Raw genomic sequence first — 18,157 nt, 5'->3', positions numbered from 1 at the left:
ATTTAACTTAGTTAGTTAATTGAATTTCGAAAAATGCGACATGACAAACTCGAAAAGAAGGAAAAGAGTATATCAGTACAAGAATTATAAATTTATTGCTCCAACTTATATCAAATTATATATCTCATAATTTTACTATATTTGAGTGAATATCGTGTAACTGAATTATATTTAGAAATTCATCCAAGCCTATCTGAATCAATCGTAGAAATTCGATGCGTTAGTTACATCATTTACAAATTCCGCATACGACGCTTGACTGCAGCCAAATATGAAAGTTGAGAAATACAATTTTGTAATATACTATGAAGTATTTCATAGTTGATAATTGAACTTATTTAATGTCACTATAGGGATATTCCAATTTGTCATTCAAACATTAATCATGCAGCCATTTTATTAATAGCAAATTTCAACTCAGCCGCCATTTAGGGGATAATATATATATATATATATATATATATATATATATATATATATATATATATATATATATATATATATTTTTGGATAAAAACCGTCCACCATTAAAGACCGAGTTAAAATTTTTATTAACGAAAATGTAACTTTTATGTTTATATTTATATTTGATGTGGTGACTCTTTTAGAAATAATAATTTAATTATATCATTTTTATTAATTATAAACCATCTCCTAATGTTAGTAAATAAATAATAATATTATATTTGATATTATTTCTTAATTTTTAAAATTAGATAAATAAAAATTAAATAATTATTTTTAATATAATAGAAAAAAATCAAAAATAGAAAGAAAATATTAGTAACAAATCATGGACCTTCCACGTTTATTTATATGGTCCATAGTTCTAGAGGAATTCAAATTCATTGTACGATAGAGGGTTTAGCTTACAAAAAAAATATTTTTTTTATGACCATTGTTGATAGAAATTCATTAATTGTTCTAATAATTAATTAAGAGGGGCACAAATATTTAATAGGAGTAGTATTCTATGCCTATAAATATAGGATAGTTTTTATTCTTGTTCATCCAAGGTTTTTCCTTTTGAGTTTTTTTTATCTATTCACAATTTATGATAACAAAAACAAATTCAATGAAGCTGCAGCTACTCTACTCTACCATTTTCTTGGTGAGTGGTATTTTTATTATTTGAAATTCTAAATTTCTCTAACAAGTAACAATTTACATTTTAAGTTGTGATTTTAATTTTTTTTAAAATATAAAATTTGCTCTACAAGTTTACATTTGGCAAAAAAAATTATATATATATATATTCATGTTTCGATAGATTGTTCCGTAATATGTGAAAAGATTGTACTGAAAAATAACTAGTAATTACGTGTATCTAAAAGTTTGTAATAAGTGTAACATCAAACATTTCTATATAAAAAAGGTCCCGGAGATATATGATTTATTTAATGCAGCACTTTAGGATATTTTCATACCTTATTTATAAATTATGGTTTGCTCATTTGTTAAGACTGAATAAGAGTTGAGAATGTTTTGAATAATTTTCACAAATTGTGAGATTTTCATGTTAATAAAAAAAAAATTATATGTCCAAATAAATTTATTTTTTAATTAATTGATTTCAAATCGTTATGTGAAATCATATTTGAATTTTCCTTATAATTGACTTAATCAAGTGAGATGCTGATAGAAAAATTGCTTAATGTTATTATTATACATGCAGCTTAATTTTATAGCAAGTACTCATGGAGCTATATCTCCGGAAGTTTATTGGAAAATAAAATTGCCTAACGCTCAAATTCCAAAAGTGATCAAAGATTTACTTCCCCAAACAGGTTTGTCTTAATTCAACTCGATGGATCGCAAAATTATTTTTTTCATATTAAATGATTAAACTTTGTCTGATATGATAATAAAGTGAATCAAATTTGTCCCATGTAATAAAAAACTATGATCATCTTTTGCCTGACAAAAACAAATTAGGAATGGAAGTTCATATATATATATAATTATTTTCGAAGTTAACAGGTACACTTACACTCCAACTTAAAAGTGCGGGTCCCTCTCAGTCTCTGGGCTACGATGAGGTGTAGTGGTATAATGGAGGGTAGAGAAAACATAATCTCTCTGAAATATCAATTGTAAAGCTTGTTTTTCGTACTTTCACTAGCACTAGCGAAATCAAAAATTTTATCAAGGATGTTTATGACTCAATATGTATAGTATAATTTTATTTTACAAAATATAGCTTTCCGGTGAAGGGTGGTCAACTGATTACCATTTGTTCTATGTAGCTCCGCCATTGTCCAATAGAAAACTCATCTTTCTTATTTTTAAGAAACTTATTTTCCTAAAAAAGATATTCTCACCAACCGAACATAATCCTCCGAATCAAACACACCCTAACTCCAATTTGAAACAGAAGTACTACTTCTTTGCCCATATTTTTGTAAACTATCCAACTTTTTTTTTTTTTGAACACAACCATCATTGAAGACACTTAATTTGGTCATTACTATTCAACTATTTGGAGAAAAAAATGATTGTTATTTATATGTTACTACAGATGATGACATTCTTGGCACTACGAAGAAAGTATACTATGGTTTACACCAACATGGAGCCTGGATTTTCCATGCTGCTACCGACGATGAGATTCGCGAGATTAAAACTGAGAACCCTAGCCAAAGCGATCATCAAGATAATTTCCTTTACAAACCTTACTTCTTCGAAAAAGAATTAGTAAAAGGGAAAGTCATCAACTTTCCCTCTCTAAAGAACAAAAACGAAGCACCATTTTGGCCTCGAAAATTTGTGGAATCTATTCCCTTCTCATCGAAAAAAATCCCACAAATTCTAAACTATTTCTCAATAAATAACAACTCAAAAGACGCTAAAACAATTGAGGAAACAGTCAAAGTATGTGAAGAACCCGCGATGAAAGGAGAGAAGAGAAAGTGTGCAACTTCTTTAGAGTCTATGGTAGATTTTGGGATATTCATGCTTGGAACAAACAATGTTAAGGTAGTTACAACAGAGGTTCAAGGGGAAAATCAGATGGTGCAAAAATACACCATTAAAGAAGTCGAACTCATGGCTGATGGACTTAATATGATATGCCACAAACTTAACTATGCGTATGCAGTGCATTTTTGTCATGGTGGAGGAGGTACAAAGACGTATATGGTATCGATGATCGGTGTTGATGGAACTAAGGTGAAAGCAGTATCAATATGTCATAAAGATACATCTCTGTGGAATCCAAAAGGATTGCCTTTTGTAGTGCTTAATGCTAAGCCTGGTGCTCCCTCTATTTGTCATTACCTTCAAGATGATCAAATTGTTTTTCTCCCTTCTGTTTCATAAGTTCGATATAAATATCAAGTACCTCTGTCTTTTCCTGTACATGTATGTTTTTCACAATAATAAATGGAAATCATTATTTTGGCAACATGTTACGATAACAGATTGTTTAGTAGATGAGATTCTGCAACTTTTTACATTTTGCTTCTTCACTTGGCAGACGTTTCAACACCAGGTTTTTATTCTTTTCCTTTCTTGATGACGATAAAATCAAACTTGCTTGTTTTCCCTCAGCTAATAACCAGTACAGCCCACAGCCGCAAGTGCTGAATAATCCTTTACACCAAACCTCGAGCAAATAAGCTCAAACTAAATATGTTACTCCAATCCCTGAGTCCCCAAGCAAGGCGTAGCACACCAAATACCAAATACACGATTAGTGGGTCTGCAGAACGATAATAAAAAGGATAATGATTTCATTAGAACTTGCACCCAGTGCGTAGAACGCCCTGAGCGCCTTTTATAACACTGCTCCTAAGCATCATCAACCACTTCGTATTTCCTTGTGCTTTGCGTTAATGCTTTCCCCAGTTAGCATGTCATCTTTTTAAAGAAACACATTTGCACTAATCAGCATTAACAGTTACCATGGCATCTTTCAAATACACAGTTGCACTAATCAGCTATCTGAGAATGGCAGGAATGATTCCACAAGCCTAATCTACACATGCCTTTCATAAATGTCTAGTTCGGTCATTTTAATCTCTTCCCTTAAAAAAGCACAATAATGACACAATTGCAAACACATATTTAACAAGCTGAATGGGATTTCTACAGTTTCTTCACTAACTTTAACATTCTACTAAAACTGAATCCACATATAGTTAGAATTACAATAATGCAGAAACGAATTACTTGCAACAAATAACAAACCTCAGTTACTGCTGTATTCTAATTAAATATCCTACATATGCATCAACCAAAAAGAGAGTACATAGAAGATGCAAGACCGGACCACTCGGATTGAATTGCACAATCACCTGTAATTTCATGGAAACGATGAACGCAATCTCACCTAACTTTAACACTCGAAAAAGAAATGTAAGAACAAAACTGGACTATCAAAGCCCAAAATCTCAATCCAAAGCACTTCTGCTAACCCTCACCTAACTCACAGTCAATATCTAATCAATATTATCTGATATTAAATCATGTAAACGAGACAGACACCAACCAAAAAATCTACTCCCATTACAATCCGAAACAAACATGAACTTTGAAAAGATGATATATGCAGCCAGCGATGAGACTGTTGATGCCCTACGTATGTTAGTAAGAAAACAGACCAGCTTTAACAGAGTGGAGCAATTAATATCATTGCAGCAGAAAACATATACTCTAAAACTTCTCGCCCATATAGAGATGCAGTAAATCTTGGCTTAAATGGACTAAAGAACCAACCATGATGTGTATACAACATCAGCAGAACGGATCTCGAATTGGAAACCTTCATATTTATTTATTTTTAAAAAAAAAAAAATGTGGTGACACATAGAGCAGCACCAAAAACTCCAAAGGCTCATCATGAACCAAGTTTTCCTGCACTTCAAAACAAATGTTGATCTTGTAACCCAGATTTATGAACTCCCACGACAAAGCAACCCAAACAAAAAAAATATATACACAAGGTCCCGTCAAAGGTGTCCCTGAGTTTCAATTACACACTTTCAGCTTAGTAGCCCGACTACTTCGACACTTATCACTTGCAGTGTTTGCATGAAATTAGGAGCGTGCGGGAGAAAGCCCCCCCAAAGAATGTTTTACCATTTCTTCATTAATCTTTTTAGCTCTTTTTCCTTTCCGTTTTCTTTTCTTTGTTTCTTTTTTCATTTTTTCTCCCTACCGCATCCTATGCCACTTCCACCACCTCTTTTTCTTTTATTTTATTTTCTTGTTCTCTTTCTTCCTTTTTGACAATTCCGTTTCTTCGGCAAGGGCCACTGTCCAATGATTCCGATTTTGTGCAAAGGTAATTTGGTGGACCAATTTTAGGGTGGTTTGATGATGGCTGATTTAAGAAGATACGGGTGATTTGGCAGTAGTTTTGGTTTTTAGATTTTGTGAACTAGAGGTTTGGTTTGAGGAGATGGTGGAATAAAAATTGAAAAGGAAAATAATAGTATTAAGAAAAGAAAATCAGGTACAAAACAGTATCGGCATGCGACCAATGCTGCCTTAATTAAAACTACAGTTGGTCGCAAAAGGTCGTATTAGAACTACTTGAACTAGTTTGGGGTTTCCGGGGAAGGGGGCAAGGAACCTCTCAAACTTAAAACTGTGTAACTGGAAAAAGTAGGAGAAGTTGGACCTGATAGGTTTTCTATGACATTTATTACCAGTGTTGGGAAGTGGTCAGATATGCTGTGGTAGCGGCTGCTGAAACTTGAACTGGTTTGGGGTTTCCGAAGAAAGTGGGCGTTTCAGACTTACGAGATCTCAGACCTATTCGTTCGATGGGTTGTATTTACAAGATCATTTCCAAACTTGACTGATGAGAGGCTGAAGAAAGTAATAGACATGTGGGTAGAAAATCAGCAGATAGCGTTTATAAAACGTAGGCTAATCATGGATGCAGTTTTCATTACTAATGAGGGTGATGGATACTACAACAGTGAGTGAGGAGCCTATACTACACGAATTTGGTATAGAGAGCTTATTATCATCCCAACTGAAAATTCCTGTTGGATACTTTGAGACCATTGGACTTTGGTGTCTAATGGATAGGCTAGATCAGATATTGCATCAGCACAGGAAGGTTTCCAGTTCTTGTTAATGGCTCTCCAGCTGGTTTCTTCCATTCAGAAAGGGGTTTAAGAAAGGGCGATCCTTTGTCCCTTTCTATTTTCAATGTTGCTATGGAAGGACTTCATCATATGCTTAGAAAGACTGAGGAGGGGAATCGGGTCAAGGGCTTCCAGGTGAGTTCAGGAGTGGATAGTACTCTGAAGATTTCACACCTAAAATATGCAGATGACATATTGGTGTTCTGTGAGGCAAATTGTGACCAAGTGAGAATGCTGAGGATCATTTTTATTCTTGCTTGAAGCAATATACCTGGTTTACACATAAACTGGACCAAATTTATCTTTACCCAGTAGGATTAATCCCGTTGCACTCTTTGGCCAGAAACCTTGGAGGAAAAGTTGGTGTCCTGCCTACTGAGTATCTAAGGATGCCTTTGGGAGCCGAAAGCAAATGTGTGAAGAATTATCTATTTGGAAGAGTAATTATTTGTCCCTGGGGGTAAACTAAATCTGATACTCCGTGTATCAGATGTCATGCCTCCTTACCTGATGTCCTTATTTCCTATCACAGAGAATGTGCCAACTTAAGCCCAAAGGAGAGATGGAAGGCCATTCCAGCCTGTATTTGGTGGACAATAAGGGAAGAAATTAACAAAAGATGATTTTAGATAAATCATGTCATATCCAGAAGATGAAGTCCAAGTCTGTGGTATTTTAGCATTTTGGTGTAAAGAAACATGTTAGAATATCATAATTCAATTTTTGATGTTTTAGACTACTTGCATATGATAGAGGAGCTGTAAGTTCAGCCATGAAATAATGCAGTAACTGGACCCAACAGGAAGTCTAAAACATCGCAGGATAAGTTATACTAAGATTTTGATTGGGACAAAATCGCAGGATAACTCATCCCGAGATTGTAGTGTTATTTTTATCCCACATTAAGGGTGGATAACAATCCTGGGATTAGGACAACTTGTCCCCAACCAAACAAGCCCTAAGATTATTTTCAGCTAGTAGTCCCCAATTAAACAAGCGCTAAGATTATTTTCAGTATCATCTACCAAAACTGAAAATTTAAAATACAATTCAACTTAACTTTATGTACAGAATATACTTGTCTTCAAAACTTGTTGAATGCTTAGCTTGATATATTACATATTAGTATACAATGTAAGGTTTAAAATATATGTACTTTTTGAACAAAATAAACAAAAATGTTACTATTACAAGGGTTAGCTGGGTCATTTTAGCATTTTTTAATCCGTTTACTACTAATAAGTGCATTCTTATTCCACACTCTACCCAACATTAAATAATACATAGATTATCACATAACTTATGCAGGTATTATTTGTGAGTTAAACAAAAAGAATCTACCAAACATTGTATTTAACTAATGTTGATCTCTACATGGAGATTGAACCTCCTCAATTTATAACCATAAATTGTATAAATTTATGTTGACCTTTATGTGGAGATCATATCTGATATCTCCTAGAACCCAAACCAAACGGTCCTTAAAGGCTACATAAATTGTTGCAACCATTGAAAAGAGAAGGCCCAAGGATAGATAGTTCAAAATTGTTTATCTTGGGAGCTAGAAGTTTCCATCTCAAGCTTCAGAAGGGACATTCATCCATTTACCAGAAGTAAAAGAGAAACTCTATAGAACCAAACCATCAGTGCCTAATATTGATGGTAATACACCCTTTTTCCACCATAAAAAAAATAGAATCTATACTAAGCCAACCAAGCGCTCTAATTGGTTACGCTTCAAAAGTAAAATTCTTAATACTTTATTCAACTTGGAGAAACCTTATCATATGATATAAAAGCTTAGGTGGCTCTCTAGATACACCAGATTCATCAGTTGTACAAAATGGCCTATAACTACATCATATTTCCATTACAGAGCAACCATGAGAATACATAGAGCCAAAGGTGATCCCACAAGACAAGATAGTAGACAAGTCACTCATAATGCATCACCATGATGAGGAAAATCCCTTCCAAGACAACATCAGTGCAATTCATAAATACTGTTAATGCTATTCTTCTTCTCTTGAAAGGCTGAAATATGACGATGACTACCTCTGCTCCACGACGAATTTTAAAATAGTCGACCTTAGGAGGATCTTTCCCTTAACAATAGTGCTGAATATTTGAATTTGAACCTACATATAAAATCTCCACAAATACCATCGAGGTAATATCCCCAATATCATTATTTTGAAACTCAGCAAATTTGCCTCTCCATGTATGTGAATACCACTAACTACTAAATATAATAAGACACCCAATATTAAATCTTTCACAATGAAGATCTCAACACATATAACTATTCCAGCAAAATTGAACGCTAGTAGGAAAGTTGCCTTATCTTAATAGTCATATCCACTACCCCATAACACTGTTTCTATCTAGAGCAGAAGGAGCTCGTTACTAGTCAAACTCCATCTAACAGACACTATACCATGTCCGGATTGATGTCCCCAAAACAGGCAAATCTAAACTAAGAAAGATGGAACTTTGGACAGCCGAAAGCGAAACATTACAGCGGCGGGAAACAAAAAGAGAGATAAACATTAAATGCATAGGAAATGAAGTTAAAAGACTGCTTCTCTTTCCTTTTTATACTGCACCACAAAAATCTCATTCCATCGTCAAGAAGAACATTCTACCATCTGAAGACACCTGAAATAGTTTTGTAACAAAAAAGTCAATAAGATTAACAATATGAGGTAAGATGAGTACGAATAAAGAATAATAAAGCATCCGATTATCCAAATTACCGAATGCTCATCAAGACTAATAATAACCACGACCATATCCACGCCCATTTGGATGACCACCTCTATAGAAAGATGGATGTTGGCCTCTCCCATACTGTAAGATTACATAGAAAGAAATATCACAACTAGGGTTGATAACACTAAGAAAGATAAAGTGAAGCATCATACTCACATCAGAGCCATAATAACCACGTGCATACTGATGATCACCACTGGGAGGAACATTATCTAACATAGAGGAGAGTAAATACATGAATAATTATTTGATCTAACAAGCAAGCAGCTTAACAAAAAAACTGCAAATAAACCTCATACCTCTATAACGATCTCCTTGAAGAGAACTTGCAGAATCTGGATGATCAAACCGCGGACGTCTGCTAGGCCCCAAGTAATCCGGATTCGGGACCTACAAAGTAGAAGGATCAATTGTAATCTGTTACAGTCAGTCATCTAATGCTCTCATCTAATGCTCTTTAACCTGAGATGGTAACAGGGAAAGGAGCAACAGAGAAACTCATGTGACTTACTGTCATGGAAAAGGGCCTCTTTAGCCCATGGCCAGTATTATCATAACTGAAACGGTCATCAATGTGCCTATCCATGGATGGCCGGTTAATTCCTTCAATAGGAAATTGTTGTCTCCTAAAGAAGGCATCATCTGTGTGACCTCTATCTCCATGCCTCATTCTATCAACAAACATTGGACCCTCACTGGTTACTGGATGGGCACCACTGAAATTCCACCTCCCCCCTGCTAAATAGTAAGATAGGTTACTAAGATCTATTTTGTGGAATATATAAGTCAAAATAGGAAGGAGACATGACAGGGGAAAGTGTGATGTACTTGGAAAATGGATGGGAAGAGCTAAAGCAGATAGGTTACTGAGATCTACAATTATCTTAAAGTCAATCACATCAGAAGACAGAATTTGATCTAGTCTATGCAGGTAACATACATTAAACATATTATTATTATGAAAGTAGGAAACAAAAGGAAAAAATTGGACGACCAAAATGCCCACATAAAGTTGAGTTACCTTTTTGTCCTTCAATTAAACTACTTCTATAACATTTACAAAAATTAATATAACAAAATGTAAATTAGAAATTAGTCTTGAAATATTCAAGTGCTTATTAGTTAATGTTTAGAGAATTTTTTCTGGAGGATGTATCCAATACCTGTATGTTTTTCCAAGTTAACTTCAAATTTACAAAATAACATATCATCTCAAATTTCAACTTTGACTTGTTAGATCTTTTAGAAAACTATTAGATAAGATTTTCACTCATAAATATATATTTGATCGAGAGTACAAAATGTAAGATTATGGTAATTTGAATGTAAATTAATTTCTGCCTCGCTTTTGGGATTATACTGGGTATAAAATATTGAAGACATCTAAAGATAGCGAAACTGGGTATCAAATTATTTTTTATATTTTATACAATATGTATAGTCCAGGCATAAGAGTATCTCTCACCAAAAGCTGCAATAATAAGGAATTGTGTGACACCAAAGAAGCAATGGCACTACAACCTTATATTTAATTTCTTCATATCAAGTATATACTGTTAATAAATCCCAAAAAAAGTTAGAAGATAATCGGTACTTTGGTAATTGCAGGCAAGAGTCATAATTTACAATAAGACATTCACGGGAAAGACGGAAATTATAATAGGCATTTGAGGACTTCTGCGGGGCAGGTTTCTTCCTTTATTCAGATACTTTAATAGTATCAATATTTCTTATTTTCAGGAACTTGTACTTTTTCTCTTTGACATTTTATTTTAACTAAAAAATAGTGTGTAATAATCTATCTGTGACTCACTTAATTCTTTACTCATTAATATGTGGTACACGCACAAAGTGTGTGCCCAAAGACCAGTCAACATAAATGGGAGAGAGATACAGAGGAGAAGGAGAAAGAGGTATAAAGTTTGCAAATTTCATTTTTAGTGAAGATGAACAAAGTTAGTTATTTTCATTACCTCGTCCAAAGTTTGACCGTCCACGGAAAGGAGGATAAGGGCTACCAAACTCATGTTCAGTGAAGCCCATTCTACCACCATGACCAGGTCCACGAGGGTGAAAGCCCCTACCACGCGGAAAATTAGCTCTACCAAGAGTGTGTCCTCCTCGGGGAAGGCCCCTTCCTAAAAAAGCAACGTACACATTGCAGTTAGGTCATGCACAAAGGAAAAATTCTTGAGCAGCTTATTAAAGAAATATAGAATTTGATAGAGTTACCCATGGGACCACGGCTAATTCTGAACCCTCCAGATATTCCACCTTTCACAGCCTGAGTTTTTGGTTGAGGATTTGAAAGCCTTGCTCGCACTTTTGCCTAAGTAACATAACAAAACTGTGAGCATTCACCAATCCAGTAAAGACATAACATCAAAATCATTGCTTATGTGAGGAGGAAGGTTTTTGCATCTTTAGCCAATATACACAACTGAATAGCAACAGTCCCACATCAGCTTATAGCTCTTCTACAAGGACCACCATCCACTCTAAGACAAAATATATGTTAGTAAGAAAACCCATTAGGGTTATCTGTATAGAAGTTCAGCCACGTACACAAACTGAAAGCATTCTGTATATTCTGAAGCTATAAAGTATGACATCAGCCAGAAAAACAGTTGACAAACAACATAAAAGTCAAAAAATACCTTCAAATTTCCATCACCCAGCTCTGTGTTATTAACGCCCTCAACGCAAGAAACAGCAGCTTCATGTGAGTCGAAATCAACAAATCCAAAATCCTTCCGCTTTGCTGTTGATATATTCCTGGCTAGCGTAATTCTTGTGATCTCCCCAAAACCTTTGAATTTCTCCCGGACGCGTTCTTCATTCCAATAAGGAGGGAGTCCATCAATAAATACTGACTTCACTTGAGCCATTACCTCTGGATCTGGATCGCGTAAAGGTTCAGCAAAAGCTATTTTGGCAGTCCTCTCAGAGTGACCAAAAACAACATCAGGCCTTTGAAGTCTTTTATATGCCGTCATGGCATCAGTGTGACAAGAGAACTCGAGAAACGCAAAACCACGACTCAAACCTTCACGTTTCGGATCGGCCACCAAATTAATGTTTTCAACAGCTTCTACACCATAATCTTTCAGCTTTTGTTTCACCTATCATTACCACATATCATAGTTATCTAGAGATACTTAATAACCCATTCGTGTACATTGAATATTAACAATCCACAGAATCAAATTCCTGCACTGTTGAAGTTAAACAGAGTTATCCAGAAACATGATTCAACAGAAATTGGTTATATCACTTACGGCTTCCTTTGTCCATGTGTTGCAAATATTTCCTAAGAATAAGGTGTCATTGTCCTCACTTGGAGAAGTTCCACATCGCTTTCCCCGTATCTGATGTCAAAAGGATAAATTAGAATAATAGTGCAATTCCAAATGTATTAAAACATGAATTGGAAAAAAAAAACATACAACTGGATTTCTCATTTCAGCCAAAGCACGGCTAACTTGCTCCTTGGTTGCAAACTTCACGAAGGCATATCCCTTATTCTTGTTTGTTGACAGCTCTCTGTGCATTCGAACATCAACAACCTCCCCAACATGCTGGAACACCCTTTTCAAATCCTCCTCCACGGCATCACGGTCTAACCCACCAACAAATACTTCCAGCTCCCTCCTCTTCTTTCGTTCCTTTGCAAGGGCATTCAATTGAGCACGCTCATCTTCCAACGTCTCGGCTTCTTCACAGTGCTCAGGCACATCATCTTCCACAAATTCTTCACCATTTTCTTCATCAGCAAAATCCTCTATTTTATCTTCACCAGCTTCATCAAGAGAAATATCCTTTCCTTTCATCTTCCTATCTGTATCTTCCTCCATTCTATCTTCTGCACACTGTTCATTTTTTACATTATCCCCTGTAGGAGTTGAACCATCATTCTTTTCTCCCCTTAACTCCAGTCCTTCTTTTCCTTTATTAGATCCTTCACCCTCCTGACATTTCAGTTCTGTAGTAGTAAGTTCCTGACTGTCTGAAGATTTCATATCCTCAATAGTAGGCTCCTGAGATTTGACATATGTAACAGCAGGTCCCTGATTTTCTGACGTTCTCACATCATGGCCGATTTTTTCTGACAATCGCACATCATAGGCAACAGTTACTTCATCTAGAGACATTATAGTATTTAGAGCTGGTTCCCCCTGTGCATCACCTGCATGTTCCTCCTTGTTTCCATTTTGATCAACGGAATCACCAACATTTTTAGCTGTGGATACTAAATTATTTGAAGATTCTTCAATTTTCTCATTTGTCTCATACATGGGCGTTGGTCCTGCATCATTTAAGCCCTCTGCATCCTTCTCCTTAACAGGATCTTCCTTTGAATCCTCTGCATCTTCCCCCATGACAGGATTTTCCTTCAAGTCCTCTGCATCTTCCTCCTTGGCAGGATCTTCCTTTGAGTCCTCTGCATCTTCCTCTATGACAGCACTTTCTTCTGAGTCCTCTCTGTTTTTCTCCATCATAGGATATTCCTTCGAGTCCTCTGCATCTTCTTCCCTGACAAGATCTTCCTTCAACTCCTCTCCATCTTTTTCCTTCGCAACGTCTTCCTTTGAACTCTCCGCACCTTCCTCCTCCATAGGATATTCCTTTGAGTCCTCTGCAGCTTCCCCCGTGACAAGATCTTCCTTTAACTCAGCATCTTTCTCCTTCATAGCATTTTCTTTTGAATTCTCAGCATCTTCCTCCCCACTAATACCTTCCTTCAAGTCCTCCGCATCTTTCTCCTTCACATGATATTCCTTTGAGTCCTCTGCAGCTTCCCCCATGACAAGATCTTCCTTTGACTCCTCTGCATTTTTCTCCTTTATAGCATTTTCTTCTGAGTCCTCCGCAACTTTCTCCTTGACAATATCTTCCTTAAGGTCCTCTGCACCTTTCGGCTTTGCAGTGTCTTTCTTGGGATCCTGTAGATCTTTATCCTTGACAGGATCTTCCTTTGGGTCCTCGGCATCTTCCTCCTTGACGTCAACTTCCTCTGTGTCCTCTGTATCTCCCTCCTTGATAGATTCCTTTGATTCCAGTGCAGCTTCCTCCTTTACATAATCTTCCTTCGGGTCCTCTGTATCTCCCTCCTCGACACATTCCGTTGATCCAGCTGCATCTTTCTCATTGCCATGATCTTCCTTTGAGTCCTTCGCATCCTTCTCTTCAACAGGATCTTCGAGCATTGCCGTTCCAGCATCTTCTGATACAAGTGTTTTATCCGATGTAGTTTTAGAAGAAGCAGGACTTTTCTTTACCGCCTTCTTCACAGCCCTTCGAGTCGTTTTCCTACCTGAAGCGGATTTTGCTACTGGTGTTGATTGAACAGCCCCATCTGCATCTGAAGCCTTTGCTTCTTCGGCTGCATGAAAAAATATAGAGAACATGATAACATTCTGTGGGTAAATAGAGAACATGACTAATCATGTATCTAACAGACTCTAACCCCCACACCAAAGACAATTACAAATAGATAGTTCGCATGCTTTCATCAGCATATATAGGAGTTTAAAAGCTCATTTGATTTGGTGATTAGAAGTAGCTATAAGCATTAAGTGCGGAAACTAATTTTATAAACAAGCAGTTATGTGTTTGGGTAGAAGCACTGAAACTAATAATAAGCAACTGATGTATTTCGTGAAAGAAGTGATTGATAAGCAATTTTTCTGTTACAATGACTAAAAAATCTTTTAAAAGTAATTAACAATAAAAAGAATGAAAGAATTATTTTAAGAATTTTAGAAGATATAGGGATAAAATATTCAGTCAACTAAAATTGCTTATTAGCTGGAAAATCATTAGTTGATTTCAGCTTATAAGCACTTTGGGTGTATACCAAAGGCTTAAATAAGTTAGAAAGCTAGTTTGACCAATTCTATAAGTTCACCAAAACACCCTCTAAGCAGCTGTAATGTTCAATCAGGTACAGTTTGTAAATTCGAAAAGGGAAAAAACTGAAATTTGATATATTATAATCTTATCAAGCCATTACTTCCATCTAAAGATAAATAAATGAAAAAAAGGTTGACGCTTGGAACTAACAAAATCATCTTTGAACTTTTGCGATGAAGATGGCAACAGGCAAGCTATTAACTTTTCTATATCTGTGCACCCCACCCACCCACAACCCAAAAAAATGCTTATTGAAGTATTACAACGGCCAATAAAGGAGGAATCTTGGTCCCCATCTCCCTTCCTCTGATCCACAATTAAAGAAAAGGACCAACAAAAATCCTATAGATATCCCAAAACCTAATCCACCATTTCCTTTGAAGCATAACGATACAGCTGAAATGGGGATATGAGCAAAATGAAACAGCATGCAGACTCGACAAAGAACAACTTCAGATATACATCAATCAAGAATCAATTCTTCCCTAAAATTTCACATTTTATTGCAATGAAGCTTGCAACAGGCAAGCTATTAACTTTTCTATATCTGTGCACCCCACACTCACACACAACAAAAAATTGCTTATTGAAGTAATAGAACAGCCAATAAAGGAGGAATCTTGGTTCCCATTCCCATTCCCCCAACCCGCAATCAAAGAAAAGGACCAACAAAAATCCTATTGATATCCCAAAACCTAATCCACCGTTCCCTTTGAAGCATAAGGATACAGCGAAATGGGGAAATGAGCCAAATGAATCAACATGCAGACTCGACAAAGAACCAGTTCAGATATACATCAATCAAGTATCAACTTTTACCTAAAACTTCACATTTTATTGTAATGGATCTGGCAACAGGCAAGCTATTAACTTTCCTATATCTGTGCCCCCCACGCTCACACACAACAAAAATAGCTTTTTGAATCAATAGAACGGACAATGGAAGAGGAATCTTAGTAGCTCTGTTGGTTAGCTACAAAAACCTTCACCTTCACCTTGAGGGGTTCCATTCCCCCACCTTGTAATCCTCTCCTCGTTTCCCCTTCCCCTAACTTCCAATTTTAAAAATAAAAAAAAAGACCAACAGATATCCCAAAACATACAGCAGAAAGGGGGCAAATAAACAAAATGAACTCAACATAGAACAAGTTCAGATATACATCAATCAAGTATCAATTTTCCCTATTTTATAGCGGGGTAAACATAATCCCTCCCCTAAAACTATAAAATAACATAAAACAAATAAAAAAGAGAGCTTTTTGAGTACCGGCAGGTGAACTTTTGGATCCAACATTCCTAGTTTGCTTAGCCCTAGATGTCGGCGTACGCTTCGACTCGGCCGGCGGGGTTTGATTTATTCCGGCAGACCTCTTTTCGGCGCTTCGAGTTCTCATAATTGATTGATTCTATTAAAAGTTGAGAAACGGAAAATAAAGTGAAGTTTTGTAGAGTCGATAATGCAACGGGGAGGCAATGGAAGCCGACACGAATACCCTCACACAAATATTACCTTTTTTTAATTTATTTTCTGTATTAAAATGTTCTTTTTCTCTATATCTGTTTTATTAGTCAAATATGTTTTTTTTTTTTTGCCAAATAAATAATGAAACCATTTGTTTGGATGGTTATTACTTATTATCAATTTATTATTTTGTACTCATAAGGGCAGGCATTTTTAAAAGTTTGTGTCCATTTTTTGATTTTTCAATTATTTGTTGGTCTTAAAAAAAATTGATTTGTTCTTTTTTTAAAAATGAATTGGTAGAAAGAGATAACATATACGCAAAAGATTTAAGGTCTAAAAAATATTTGTTAAATTACGATAATACAAATTAAACTAATTCAATTATCCTTAGCTATATACATAGTAATAAAATTAAAGTTGTAATATATACATAAATATATAATTTAAATTAGAAAAAGGATCAAATATACCTTTAAAGTATTCGAAAAGTCTTCAGTTGATAATGCATTAAATCCATGCTCACATTCATAAAAGATTACTTTGATATTTATTGATTCTGTGAGCTTCTGCCCATACACATACATTTATAATGATCCTTGCTATTTGTTTAGTTGATTTTATGTAGTAGAGGTGGTGCTTATTTGGGCAGTGCATTCCATTTGCAAGTTACACAGAATGTGCAACAAGGGGAACGTTGTCTCTGAAATTTTATCAGCTACTACTAATTTTCAAAGTTCACTCTTGGTACAGTTGCTCCACAATTCACAGGTTAGTGGATTTTACTGGCATAACATGCCTCAAAGCTCTTGCATATTGTACTACCTCAAAGTTCTTTGCATTTGAACACTAAGGAGAGTTGATTGTGTTCAGGTACGAGAATCTCATGATAAGTAAGCGATATTAGGTAGTTTTTGAATAGTTTATCCCACCATTTTTATGATAAGTTATTTCATAGACATAGTAAAATAATTTGTTCCCAATCAAACAACCCTATATAGACAAGAATCAATATTTTGCCACTTTGGTATTTGTAGCAAGTTACTTCACAATGAGATTCAAGGCTTTTGTTTTGAAAAGAAATTTTTTTCTACCGAAAATATAAATTAATTGTTTGATTAAACAAATATAATTAAGTGATAAAACTGCTAGTATAATTTGAATCAACTTGAAATTCTTGGCAAAAGTAATTCAGTAAGATAATTAAATAATTTAACAGTTTTCTGCATTAGAAAGGCTATTATATGCATTATCTAGTTTGAAGTGGTACTGATAGGCTAAGAATAATTCATTTAAGAGTTTGAAGAACAAACTTTTTTCAATTTGAAGGAAAAAAATGCAAGGCAAAATATGTTGAAGTCTTGTGATATTCAAGTCTGCTTTGAACAAACTAAACTAGCCTCAATTGTGTTTTTGATAACACTTAACTGCTTCAATTGCAGATGATTGGATATATGTAAAATAAAAGAACATAATGATTGGCTATACCTTCAAGCAGGCAATATACTACAGTCCTATCTTCCAAAAGCAAAAATACCAAAGACTAAATAAAAAGGTAAGAACAAGCATTGCAGGAAATTGTATTTTTCCATTAAACACAAAACTAATAAAACCAACTGGTCATTCATTTAAGTAACTCTAAACTTCAGAAATTTGTTCAATAACTAAACACACGTTTTCAACTACTTTAACGAGACCATATAAATGGAAAAATCATACAGTCAGAGGACTATCTCCGCGATACAAGTAACACTCAACAAATTACAATAAATATCTAGCTAAGTTATCACTTTCCCCATCTTGAAAGGATGAGTAAACAAATAATGATGAAAAATGTCACAACTACTAAAGTCACCACTGAAGCAAAAGCACATACAAGACTTGAAAAGTCACCACTAAAGCAAGCACATAC

General features: G+C 35.1%; 2 protein-coding genes across 3 annotated transcripts; one reads left to right on the top strand and one right to left on the bottom strand.

Moving 5' to 3' along the window:
- Positions 1–969: 969 nt before the first annotated feature.
- LOC101252461 (BURP domain-containing protein 5-like) lies at positions 970–3,403 on the top strand. The gene is made up of 3 exons (XM_004233932.5): positions 970–1,111; positions 1,676–1,787; positions 2,519–3,403. Exons 1-3 carry the CDS (start codon positions 1,055–1,057, stop codon positions 3,316–3,318), a joined length of 969 nt encoding a protein of 322 aa, XP_004233980.3. The 5' UTR covers positions 970–1,054; the 3' UTR covers positions 3,319–3,403.
- A 4,944-nt stretch (positions 3,404–8,347) lies between these two features.
- LOC101250077 (uncharacterized) lies at positions 8,348–16,350 on the bottom strand. 2 transcript variants are annotated; one of them, XM_010318934.4, is made up of 11 exons: positions 16,051–16,350; positions 12,317–14,253; positions 12,149–12,238; positions 11,528–11,992; positions 11,103–11,199; positions 10,844–11,008; positions 9,382–9,608; positions 9,170–9,260; positions 9,027–9,082; positions 8,855–8,948; positions 8,348–8,756 (listed from the first exon to the last, which is right to left on the bottom strand). In XM_010318934.4, exons 1-10 carry the CDS (start codon positions 16,175–16,177, stop codon positions 8,871–8,873), a joined length of 3,333 nt encoding a protein of 1,110 aa, XP_010317236.2. In that variant the 5' UTR covers positions 16,178–16,350; the 3' UTR covers positions 8,348–8,756; positions 8,855–8,870. The 2 variants fall into 2 exon arrangements, with proteins under 2 accessions (XP_010317236.2, XP_004233551.2); XM_004233503.5 differs by having other exon boundaries at positions 9,382–9,605.
- Between the last annotated feature and the right edge of the window lie 1,807 nt (positions 16,351–18,157).

The sequence above is a fragment of the Solanum lycopersicum genome, chromosome 2 (assembly GCF_036512215.1).
Source record: "Solanum lycopersicum chromosome 2, SLM_r2.1".
In the NCBI taxonomy this organism is placed as follows: Eukaryota; Viridiplantae; Streptophyta; class Magnoliopsida; order Solanales; family Solanaceae; genus Solanum; species Solanum lycopersicum.
The sequence above is the reverse complement of the archived record's forward strand: the minus strand, read 5'-3'. Positions and strand labels throughout refer to the sequence as shown.